The 13,145-nt window shown below is 40.1% G+C and overlaps 1 protein-coding gene across 3 annotated transcripts in view; it reads right to left on the bottom strand.

Annotated features, from left to right (window-relative positions):
• Positions 1 to 11,994: 11,994 nt before the first annotated feature.
• The window catches only part of LOC142074855 (F-BAR domain only protein 2-like), a 159,467-nt gene continuing 158,316 nt past the window's right edge, over positions 11,995 to 13,145 (bottom strand). For 2 of the 3 annotated variants that reach the window (XM_075135766.1, XM_075135767.1), the window contains 2 exons: positions 12,534 to 12,698; positions 11,996 to 12,298 (listed from right to left, as the gene is read on the bottom strand). In XM_075135766.1, the coding sequence (XP_074991867.1) occupies positions 12,276 to 12,298; positions 12,534 to 12,698 (188 nt within the window). In that variant the 3' untranslated portion in view covers positions 11,996 to 12,275. Of the gene's footprint in view, positions 12,299 to 12,533; positions 12,699 to 13,145 lie in introns of all 3 variants that reach the window. The other variant, XM_075135765.1, reaches the window with a different exon arrangement.

The following is a 13,145-nucleotide window of genomic DNA, read 5'->3' as shown; positions in this document are numbered from 1 at the left end:
ATAAAGCTTCTTTCTGCCTATTTTGTGTGATGACTAAGTGGTCCAAATTGTTTGTACATGAGACATAGCTTATTTTTTTCCCCTCAAGTCTTTTGTCATCTGCAAAACTTTAGTTTTTTTAACTTCAGGTAATTGGAAAAATATTAAATATTATGAAGTCTGCAGGAATCCACCAGAAATGCACTTAAAGTTGATTCCCTGTTTAGTTGTATCTTAAGACTCGTTTTTTAATCTATCATGTTCTTGCATTGTTCTAGATATAAATGAAAATGTTGTGTACTGCTAAGTCAGGTATCTTACATATTTTTTTCCTTTGACCCTATTACTCTTATGATCTGGATTTTCAACCTAATCCTAAATTAGTTTAAGACCTCTATTCAGTACATTCATGCCTGATACTAATTATCTTAACTATATGTCATGGTTTAACCCAGCAGGTAGCCAAACACCATGCAGCCGCTCGCTGACTCCCCCCAACACCCAGTGGGACGGGGAGAGAATCGGAAGGGTAAGAGCGAGAAAAACTTGTGGGTTGAGATAAAGACAGTTTAATAGAACAGAAAAGGAAGGGAAAAATAATAATAATAATAATGATGATGACGATGATGATGATGATAGAATATACAAAATGAGTGATGCACAATGCAATTGCTCACCACCCGCGCTGACCGATAACCAAGTAGCGATCGCTACTTCCTGGAACACGCCCAACCATTCATATACTGAGCATGACGTCACATGGTATGGAATACCCTGTTGGCCAGCTGGGCCAGCTGTCCTGGCTGTGCTCCCTCCCAACACTTGTTTTGTTTTGCTTTTTTTTTTTTCTTAAGCTGAATGTCCTTGACTAGGAGGGTACTTAGCAACAACTGAAAACATCAGTGTGTTATCAACATTCTTCTCATACTAAATCCAAAACACAGCACTAGGAAGAAATTTTTAACTCTATCCCAGCCGAAACCAGGACACTATATTTTAATTTTCTTACCAAGTTCTATATTACAATTATTTGGATTGTCACCTTTTATTTTTTTGTAATCATGCAGTGTTAGCTTTCTTCCAATCTTCTAATACTTTCCAGCATTTCAAAACTCACTGAAATAAAAATTAATGGTCCATAGTATGGCTTGTCCAACTTCCTAAATTCTTGGATGTTATTTATCTGATCTGCTGGTTTAAAAATATTTAGCTTTAGTAGATGATGTTTTAGCATCTCTCAGATACTGTTGGATCGCAAAGTATTTTCACTATGTGACTACATAATCTAGATGTCCTTTAAGAAATGTGACAAAATATTGTTCAAACACTTTTCTTTTTCCCTGTTTTGTGTACTTATTGATTTTGGCATTTTCAGCTAGTAAGAGTCCAGTAACACAATGGAAGTTAAAGATTTTTGGTTTTGTTTTTCAGAACAAACACCTTTCTGTCACCCTCAGTTAAACGATCTACATGGACTTTCCTACCTCCTGTGTTTATTTGCTTTTCTTATCAATCTCTTACAGTTTATGACTTCAGGGTTTATATCCCCTATTAAGAAAAGTCTTCCATTATGTCATTGGAGCTAGCTGCTTTCAGTTCCCCTCTCTGGCTGTGATTTAGTGAACAGCTGAGCCAGGCTGATGATATGTTGCTGCCAAAAGAGGGAGATCTCATTCCCTACCCTTTCTCTGCTCCTAGGGAATTCCTGTGTGTCCTGGTTTCAGCTGGGATAGGGTTAAATTTCTTCCTAGTGCTGTGTTTTGGATTTAGTATGAGGAGAATGTTGATAACACACTGATGTTTTCAGTTGTTGCTAAGTGCCCTCCTAGTCCAAGGACAGCTCCCGTGCCTACTGACTGAGCTAGGTACACGAGATGGGAGGGAACATAATCAGGACAGCCAGCCCAGCTGGCCAATGGGGTATTCCATACCATGTGACGTCATGCTCAGTATATGAACGGTAGGCGTGATCCAGGAAGTACCGATCGCTTCTTGGTTATTGGTCAGCGCGGGTGGTGAGCAATTGCATTGTGCATCACTCATTTTGTATATTTTATCATTATCATTATTATTTTCCCTTTTCTGTTCTATTAAACTGTCTTTATCTCAACCCACGAGTTTTTCTCACTCTTACCCTTCCGATTCTCTCCCCGTCCCACTGCGGGGTGGGGGGAGTGAGTGAACGGCTGCGTGGTATTTGGCTGCCTGCCAGGTTAAACCACGACACTGTGTCTGGTGCTTACCAGACCCTGCTGCAAGCTAATTCATTTGGCTAACCTAGCACAAATATATTTTTTTTCTGGGTTTGATGTATGTCTGGTTGGTGAGTTAAGTTGACTCATAGACAGACATGATGCATGCCAGAGCTGGTACAAGGTATAGATCACCTCCACCACGGCTAATTCCCTCAGATACTGGATACCTCCCTCAGTGGTGGTCCACTTGCTTCAGGAATTTGCAAGTTCTTCCTTGAAGGGATACTTGTCCTTCACACTCAACAGGAGTCGCTGCCAAAGACTGAGGACTGCTGCCCCTTTTCCAATCCCTTTGTCAATGGCCTTATTCCTAGCAAGGGATCCCAGCTGCCGGGCTTCCTTACCCTCTAATTCCTAACTATTGGCCCCAATATCCCAGCATCGGAGCAGCCAGGTAACAATATGCTCACCTGGATGATGGATGAAATCTTTTTGCATACCTCGCAGCTCACTTTAGGGATAAGGGATTAGGTGGTTTCTGACTCAATTTCAGTCCCTTCCCCGTCCTGTTCTTGTGACTGCTCTGCTGGAGAACAGGCTTCCTCTGATTCTCCTTCCTGCTCCCTCTTAGGAGAAGCTTCCTCCTCCCTTACTAAATGAGTTGACCTCTGCTTCCATTGTTTCTTCTTGACTACAGGGGTGACTGATAGAGTTGACGGCTGGGTCTCCGGTTTAGCCCCAGTGTCTGTTTGTATGTCTTCAGATCCAGAGACCCTCTCTTCTCCTTGAGGGTGCTGAATAGTGCTGAATAGTGCTCAGTAGGCATAGGCCAGGCCCCAGCACAGTGCGATAAGTTGTGCCTCTTTGGAATAGCCAGGACATCCTTTTTTCAAACATTCTATCACTTCATCAGGATCCCACACTTGTTCAGGAGTGAGGTCCCAGACCATCAGAGGTGACAACCTTTCTAGATACCTGCCCATATTCTCCCACATGCCTTGTCATCCATAACCACTGTGGTGGGTTGACTTTGGCTGGCCGCCCAGTGCTCACCAAACCGCTCTATCACTCCCCTTCCTCAACAGGACAGGAGGGAGAAAATAAGATGAAAAAAACTCGTGGGTCAAGATAAAGACAGTTTAGTAAAGAAAAGCAAAGGCCGTGCGCAGAAACAAAAAGATTTATTCTCTACTTCCCATCAGCAGGCAATGTCCAGCCACTTCCTGGGAAGTAGGGCCTCAGTACGCGTAGCGGTTGCTTCGGAAGACAAGCACCTTAATAACGAATGCCCCCCTCCTCCTCCTTTCTCTCAGCTTTTATTGCTGAGCATGACGTCATATGGTATGGAATATCCCTTTGGTCAGTTGGGGTCAGCTGTCCTGGCTCTGTCCCCTCCCAACCTCTTGCCCACCCCCAGCCTACTGGCCTTTGGAGGTGGGGGGTTGGAGAGACAGCCTTGATGCTGTGGGAGCACTGCTCAGCAGTAGCCAACACATTGGTGCGTTATCAACACCCTTCTAGCTACAACTACAAAGCACAGCACTACCAGGGCTGCTATGGGGAAACTTAACTCCATCCCAGCCAGACCCAATACAACTACACTGCCTCCGGGCCTGGGTGATATTCCTAAATAGTTGGTTAACCTTAGAAAAAGCTGAAACACTATTCCTACGAAGTACCAATAGGACTATTTTGGTTACCCAAGGATGTTCAAGATACTGAAGAGTTATTGTAACGAGGGAGAAAACATCACAGAAGAAGGTGGTGAAGGTGCCTTTCTGTTTTTCCTCCACCAAGAACCTCTCAGAGGAAAAAGTGTAATTGTTAATTGTGTCCATGAGATGGTTCCCAAAACACAGTAATGGTGTCAGTGCAGAGGCCAAATACCAGATTAAGATAAAGGCCAGTGTTTTAATAATAAATCTCCCAGGCAAAACATCACTAAGTGCTACAGAGCACTGCAAACTGAAAAAGCCAAAACCAGTCTTAAACATGTACAGTGAAAAAGGGAGCATGGCACAGATCAACTAAACTAATGTCAAGAACAGATAAGTCAATATCGCGACCAGCAACTGTTAAACAGTTAGAATAATTATAAATCCCTTCTAATACTCTCTGATTAAATCTGCTGTTATCTCAAACCCTTTGAGCCCCATGTTTGGTGCCTAAAAGGACCGTCGTGGCAGCTATGCCCCACACAGCCCCTTGCTCACTCCCCCCTGGTGGGATAGTGTCACGAATAAGTGGTTTTGAGGCCGCTTAAAGAATCACTGGCAAAGATATTAGCAAAAAGTGATTTTAATAGAAATTTGTAAAAGCGCGACTTAACAGAATTCGATGGCAAGGGTCACTCTATTACTCATTACATGGATTAAGTATACACAGGGAGAATCGTGTCAGAATTGTGTTGGAATGATTTATAGAAAGACCGAGAACAAAAAGGGTAAGGGAGACCCTCCCGTTGAGTCAGGAGGTTCAGGGTAGACCCCCTTGCTTTCTAAACTCCTTCTCAGAGAGGAGTCTAGGTGCGGCTGGATCTACCCCTAGTCTCAGACCTGGTCAACGGTTTATGCCTAAGGGGTTATATGTGTTTAGCAGCAATCTAAAGTTCATTCACAGTTTTAAGGTAGATCATAAGATTTTGACAGCACTTAATCATTGACTAATTTAACAGTTACAAAGCGAGGTAATCAAGTTTACTACAATTACTAAAGCGACTTAATTACAGATTATGCTTATTATTTACTGGTTATCTAAATCAATACACACAAACACACAAAAGATCTAGATCAATTCACACATAAGGGCCCAAAGCTAAATAAGTTTATAAAGCATAAAGGCCTAAAACTAGATAAAGGTACCTGTTAAAAATTCCCCTCGAGTCTGTGAAATACTCACGTTAAATGTCTTGGCATTTCTCAACGGGCGAAGGGTTGTGTTCTCAACGGCCTAGGAGTGTTTCAGCCCAGGTCCTGATGGTCCTCCGAATATCGCAAACTTGAGAGTTTGTGAACTCTGAGAGGCGTCCCACTCAGAGGGAGACTCTGGGCGCAGCCCGCTGCGGTCCAGGAGAGCTCAAAGGGTCTCGCTTGGGACCACTGTTTATAGGTTTGCAAGATGATTGGCTTTAGTCATCAGTAAATTTCCATCCTGGCCACTATCCGGGGTGGTCCGGGATAGTAATTATGGTATTGTTCCACGGTAACCATGGTATCGTTCCACTTGATGAGCTATGGTTTAGGTAGGGAATGCTTCAGGGCTGTCAGGGATGACGAATTATCCCCTGCTCTCGTTCCCTACCTTGATCAGGTAGCCGGTGTCCCTGGTACGATCAGTGCCGCTCCCCACCTTAGCCATGCAAGCATGCCTGGTACGGTCAAGGGACGCTCAACCGCCCAACTCGTTACACAATGGCTAAGGCCTAACAGGAGTTCCCGAGATCGTAGAGTGGCCCAGGGGAAGGGGGGAAATGCACCACCACAGATGGGGAAGAGAATCGGAAGGGTAAAAGTGAGAAAACTCGTGGGTTGAGATAAAGACAGTTTAATAGGGAAAGCAAAAGCTGCGCGTGCAAGCAAAGCAAAACAGGGAATTCATTCACTCCTTCCCATCGGCAGGCAGGGATTCAGCCATCTCCAGGAAAGCAGGGCTCCATCATGCATAACAGTGAGAAGACAAATGCCATAACTCCTTCTTCTTCCCCCAGCTTTTTATTGCTGAGCATGATGTCATATGGTATGGAATACCCCATTGGTCAGTTGGGGTCAGGTGTCCCAGCTGTGTCCCCTCCCAGCTTCTTGTGCACCCCCAGCCTGCTCACTGGTGGGGTGGGGTGAGAAGCAGAAAAGGCCTTGAGTCTGTGTAAGCACTGCTCAGCAGGAATGAAAACATCCCTGTGTTATCAACGCTGCTTTCAGCACAAATCCAAAACATAGCCTCATACTAGCTACTATGGAGAAAATTAACTCTACCCCAGCCAAAACCAGTACAGGTGGGTGAAGAGGAAGAGTATGGCCTATGTCTTTTGGGAATATTGGGCTGTTCAACTGGCCCATCATGAAGCTGTAGCCTAAGCCAGTTTGGGTGTTTTTAATTAGTGTAGGCATCTCAATCATGGGATTATTGCTTTATGAGCATCTAGAAAAATCTAAGTTGACCTTTTGAAGTACCACCTGCCCATACTATTAGTTTGATCTTGATTATAAACAACAAATCCAATCAAGTAATGGTGACTTGATTGTCACTAATATTTGGTTGTGCAATCCAGCCAAGCAGCTCAAGATGAGGTATAATTTATGATTTTTTTTGTTTGACGACTACATCAGAAAGTGTTTAATTTATGTTTATTTCTTTTGCACAACCTCTATGTTCCAACCTCCAGTTCAGAGCCCAATTTGGAGCACTATAAATTAATTGCCCATAATCTGCTCACAGCCAGTAGGTGTGGGGGCTTCTGCAGAGTTTAGGCCCCTCCTAGAGGAAAGCAGCTGCTATACAAATTTATCAGAGCACAATATTTCTTAACTCAGGAAAGTGACAGTCCAAAGGGAATCTCCAAGATTAGGTATGGCTGAGAGCAGATCACTCGAATGCTAACAGTATCTTTCTAAGTAAAGGTGTGAGCAGACTGTAAGTAGTTGCAATACAGTCCTTACCAGCAGCCCTTTGTGTTTTTTATTTAAAAGTACATCTTGAGTACAGCAAGGAGGTCTTTTGAATCTTAGTGCCATGTGCTTTATTCTGGAAAGATGGCACCAGTTTATTCACTACAGAAATACTCCCACATTACTTTTAACATATTCCTTGCCTCGACACGATTGCTACAATTACCATAGTTGGGTTACAGAAATGACAGTGGAGTGCGTACAAGATGCTGAGAGTATTCTCTGTAGAGCCAGTGAAGTTTGGGAAGAACACTGAAAGATGTACCTGATGCAGTCTAACATTCATTTGAATCATTATTTGCAAACCTCTGGTTAGATCTGCTTGTGTATCTATTGTAAACATACACTTCATGTGTGTCTTTAAATATAGCTAATGGCAGCAATAACAATAAAAAACCCTACCTTGCTGGGAGAGAGGTGAAGAAGGCTTTGCTAAACATTCACAGTGCAGATACAGAGGCAAGTACAGAATACTTTAACAAGTCTAAGAGAATAGAAGGTCCTTTAACTAAAGGAAAATGTCCAGAAGAGACTTAACACGAATTTTAATGCAGTTGGATAATCTGTCTTTGGACTAGACAGATGGGTGATGGCAGATATTGTTGTCCACTATGAACACTAACCAAGTTCTTAAAAATATTCTACTGTTTCTTAATTCCAGAAAAAAAGCAATGGAAGAGATCACGGGGGTTTGAATATAGTAGCAGGAAATTCCAAATTGTTACCAGTTAACTTTTACAGGGTCAATGTAGAAATCTGTCTTGCTTTCAAACTGCATTGTATACAGAATCATAGAATCATTAAGGTTGGAAAAGACCTCTAAGATCATCGAGTCCAACCATCAGCTCAACACCACCATGCCCACTCAACCATGTCCCTAAGCGCCTCATCTACACATCTTTTAAATACTTCCAGGGTTGGTGCAACTTGAGGCCTTTTCCTCTTGTCCTAAAGACGGCACAGTATGCTGTGCATACTTCACAGCTTCTGTGAAGAGGACATAGCTGGCTACTGGTACTGCTGGACATAGGAACAAGGTCTTAAGATTAGATCCAGATGATGAAATAATGGCTCGTAGACTGTTGTGAGTAGTTGAAATAGTGAAACATGTCTGCTGGATACTACTCCTGCTGTGTGTTGGTACAAACACACGTTTACCTTTATTGATGACTTGAATAGGAGTATAGCTGTGTGTTCCCTTGGGCTGGGAATGACTTGTTAAAGGTAAAACTCAGCATGGTTTTTGCTTAAAAACTGGTGTCAAGGTAACAGTCACCAGTTTAAGAAAGATGTGATATTTTTGGAAAGCATCTTTTCCACTTGTGACAACTGTTGGCTTTTCCTAACCATTGGTATCATGAAAAGTAGGAGACTGCACTGTTGCTGTCTACACAGTGGACGAACTGCTTCCTGAAACACAAATCATGGTTTTACTCTTTTTGACCAAAACCAGATTATTGTAGGACTGTTTTAAGTTGGATGATCCCTTGGAGGAAAGGCTAGAAGGGGCCATTTCCCTAAAAAACCCTCTGACTTCTAATGTGTGTTTTTGCAGCATCATTTGGGGATCAGCTGGCAAAAGAGCTGCCACCTTGAGTGATCCAGAAAGGTTATAGCTCAGGGAAACAGGGGTACAGGTTCCTCACTTCTCCCGCTAGGAAACTTCTTGTTGCCTGGAAGCAAAGGAGGATGCTTAGGTGAACTGTGCTCCCCACGCTCAGTCAGCACCAAGTGCGGTAATGCTAAGCCCTAGCTCATAGCTACATGGACAGAGCAGCAATTCTTGCAAGGGAAGACATCCTGCAGGCTCTCCCACAGTTTACTGAAGATATCAACTTCAGCTATGGAGAAGGTTGAGGGTCTCCTTAAATATTTTGCAAAAGGCAAGAGAATAGCTGTAGTGGCCCATCACCTTGTTGTTTTTTTTTTTTTTTTTAATTTTCAACTCCTTTATGGGAAAGTTGTGTTAAATATGTATTTATCACCCACCCCCACACCACACCACCCCCCCAGATAAAGGGAACACTGGAGCCTGCATTTGTTTTTTCATGCAATTTCCTTATTCTGTCTCCTGTGAGTGTAGTGTTTGCTCTATATTACTTAGAGAAGTTATACCAGAGTAACAGTGTGTTCTGAAGCAGTTTCTTGTCCTAGGTGTACAAGATACAATTCTTAAATAGAGCAATCATCTTCTGTGTTTTAGACCTTAAATAAAACTAAATTTATTCTGTCACTTGAGTCATCAAATTCTGTTTTCTTACTAGAAGTGGACATCCAGCCTACTGTTTGTTATCGAGTGACTCAGAACATGGAAATGTGATTTCAGCAGGAGAAAAGCTGCAACAGCATTTGGCCCATACATGGGAATAGACTGTAGTGAGACTTCAGAGAGATCTGTCAGCTGCAGAGATGGCAGATCACGGACTGTGACACTTCTCCTGTGCTCACATACTCAAATACTTAATGTGTGTTCTCAATCTAGGAACTGCTCAGAAGCAAGAGGGGACTCATACTTAGAGGCTGAGAGAGTCTGATATGCAGAGGAGAAACTTGCATTCAAGAATGAGGTTAGGTGCTTAGTCAGGGGCTCACAGTCGTGTCTATTCGGACTTTGGTTCTCTGTCAAAATCCACAGTCCTTTAAGGCTGCAGAGAAATAAGTGCAACATAAACAGGTCCAACCTGACCTTGAATGTTTCCAGGGATGGGGCATCTACCACCTCTCTGGGCAACCTGGTCCAGTGTTTCACCACCCTCATCGTAAAAAATTTCTTCCTTATATCTAGTCTGAATCTACCCGCTTTTAGTTTAAAACCATTCCCCCTTGTCCTGTCACAACAGGCCCTGCTAAAAAGTCTGTCCCCATCTTTCTTAGAAGCCCCCTTTAAGTACTGAAAGGCTGCAATAAGGTCTCCCTGGAGCTTTCTCTTCTCCAGGCTGAACAGCCCCAACTCTCTCAGCCTTTCTTCAGAGGAGAGGTGTTCCATCCCCCTGATCATTTTCGTGGCCTCCTGTGGACCCGCTCCAACAGGTCCATGTCTTCCTGTACTGATTATGTATACTACTTATCACTTACAAATCAATTAACACTTTAAAAATGTTCAGTACAGGCATAGTTTTGTTCTATTATTGCTTAGAAGCTCTGTGGGACTAACTGCGAAAGTGTAAGCAATATAAATCAGTATTTAAATTATATATTACATGTTTATTATGGGTGCAAATTTTTTTTTAAATTTATATTTTATGAAAAATCAGAAGTATTTACAATTTTTGTAAGATAAACTTGTATGCTCTAATTTACAGTCCGATGTAGTAACAATCCATAAAAATTCAGATCCTTTAGAGTTGTGTTTAAAAATTAATTTTCTTAGGAGGCAGCTACAAAGGATAGTGCTATATACACAAGCAAGAACCAGCTTGCTACATATGGTTTTCTTATCAGACACACACATGTACTTTTTACATTGTTTTTTAATTTCTTTACAAAAAGTCTATATAAACTTGTATGGCTTCAAAATTGTAACCTGCACCCAATGCAAATGTATGTATAATCACCTAGTTTAAAAGTGCTGAAACATAACTACCTAATTTAACTAAGAAATGAAAGTAATATTTGATTAAAAACAGCAATGCAGTTTTGGGTTTTCATTAATAAAATATTGTCATGTTAAACAGTTTGATTGCAAAGCAGATTACAATTAAGATTCCAGTAAAAAGACTGTACCATTTTATATGAGTTAGAAATTTACCATTCAATAAGATTAGCAAGTTAAGAGCCAAATATACTCTTCCAATCAAATCTACAGTACAGTATGTGCTTAGTGCTAATAATGGAACTCTCATCTGCAAAAGTGTGTAGTATACATTAGAATTTATGTAGCCTCTACAAAGCTTAATTTATTGTAAAGCTTCAGCAGTCCAATTCATTACTGGTTTTGCATGAATTAGTTCAAGCAAGTTTTATCGTTTTAATAGAGAATTTGAAATAGATATTGGTATTCAAAATGGTCATATAAAATTCTCACTTGTAGGTTATTGAATTATTTTGCCCCAATACTTTTGATTTCAGCATTGAAAAAACACTTGATAATACAAATACATAAAAGATTTTCTAAATTAGTGACTTGCTTTAAAAAACGTTACTAATGTGTCACTTCCCTGTGCTAAGGCTGTGGCAGGCAGATTAGATGACAATACAAATATTAAAATTGGTGGTTTTAGATAAAATTTAAACTAATAGAAATGGCTTTACTTGTCATCCTGCTGCTATAAAATACCCTTCTAAAATGCTATTCCTCCCAAAGTACTATGTTTACATTCACATCACACAACCCTCAAAGCACTTAAATTCCAAAGACTTGCAGTCAAAGTGAAAGAAAATGCTGTTTGCTTTTACCATCTTCTGTGATTTTTCAGGATTTTAATCTTTGGTGACATTAAAGTTACTATCTCAAAGTTTCAAAGTCCTGCATGATGCATCTCCCTTTACTACAGCCGCATTTACTGCAATTACCCCATGAGGAAGTAAACCAGTATTTTAAACCTCTTTTAAAACAATCTCCAGTTTTGCAAATCTGCCTTCTAAATCCCAGTCAAAGGAATTTTTATAAAGTTGTATGTATTATACAAACACCGTGCTTTCTTGATGAAGAGCCAAACTTCGAAAAAGGAATTGAGGCATGTGAATAACAAAGTGGATAGGCACAGTTGTTTTTTTTTTTAAAGGCACAAATGTTATGCAATTCATATAAAAATAAATTAAATCTACAGCATTGATTCAAACAATCACAACACCCATAAAATTTACTAACTGCAGAAGTAAATCTCTTCTGTCTTTTGCAATTTTGTAACACATTGCACTTAGGAAAAAAGCCCTATATAAAACAACTTACATGTTAATAATATATGATACACGGGCATCAAGTTACATTTTTTTTATACATCTCTAACTCAGCTGGTTCTATGGCACAAGTGGATGGAAGAACTACGTGAGACTTTGCCTCTGTTTTCTTTAAAAACTGGCAATTAAAGAATCTGAAAAATTAATATTACTTATGGAAAGCTCAAATATTTCTTACTTGCTTTCCTACATTTTTAGGTTTAATGTTTACAGTATAACATACAATTTCATACTTTCATTACAACTATTGATTATTATTTTGACTTCATCTATATAAATTTACTAAAATTTCAACAAATTTTTCCAAATATTGCAGATGATCATTTACAGACAGTATTGAAGTTAACTTCAGTGCTATTATAAAGTAATAAAAAGTTTGCAAAATGACTTTTAAAAGTGCATTTTCTGTTCTGTAGTTCAGCCTCAAAGTAGGTCAACATTTTTAAAAAATTAATGCATGTTAAAATAGTGTTTGAAAAGTAGAGAGGGCAGAGTGAGCTTCTTGCACTCCTTTGATCCAATGACTTCCACAGGTTTATCAGCAGTCTGCCATATACCGTCCTGAAAAATAAAGGTAGGTTTTTTGCAGTCAGTAGATAAAACAGATTTTGTCAGTATTTTCCTGGGAGCAGTTTGACTAACTATGGAAAAACAAAAAAAAGAAACAGTTTTCAGCCATGTTTTTGAGGAAAAGTAATTATTTATGCATCACTTATTTAACATTTTCATATTTTATAATTTAGCACTATAGAATATATCATATTAATTTGAATATATAAGCATGTTGGTGTCTTACCAGTGGCAAATCTCTTCTTAAGGAGGGAAAGTCGATAGCCAGTGCCTACTAGCTCTACATCTACTCCTGAAAGGGTGCTTCCTTCACTAATGAATAGCACTGCAAGTGTTGCTGGTTTACTGGGTCCTTCTGAAAGTTCAAATTTTGCCCTGAGGGATCCAGATCCTATAAAAATAACAAAACTGAAAGGCTGGTTGTTTTGCAAGACCAAGACGATCTCCCAAAATTTTTAGTAGTAAGGAGTAGAACTAACATGGTGATCTTTAAGACCTATTCCTAGTGGCAGTCCTATATAAATTTTCAGAAGAGATGAGAGTACAACTCTCTTTTTTCCAATACTCTGTTTAAGACAGTGACTAGTGAATGATTTAGAGAGAAGCAATAGACATTTCTACAAGATTATACTCATAGAAGAATGTGTATATCAGACAGCCTGGTAATATCTTATTACATTAAATACCTGATCGTTCCCTATAATCATAATTTATGCTTGCTGGTCTATCTTGTATGTATTACTTTTCATTAGCAGATTTGAAAGTACATCAGAATATTTAAATGTTGTCACGATCTGTCTGGATGAATGTACATGAACAAAACCATTGGAAGAAATGC

The sequence above is a fragment of the Calonectris borealis genome, chromosome W (assembly GCF_964195595.1).
Source record: "Calonectris borealis chromosome W, bCalBor7.hap1.2, whole genome shotgun sequence".
Taxonomy (NCBI): domain Eukaryota; kingdom Metazoa; phylum Chordata; class Aves; order Procellariiformes; family Procellariidae; genus Calonectris; species Calonectris borealis.
Note: the sequence above shows the minus strand (reverse complement) of the source record. Positions and strands in the feature narration are given on the sequence as shown.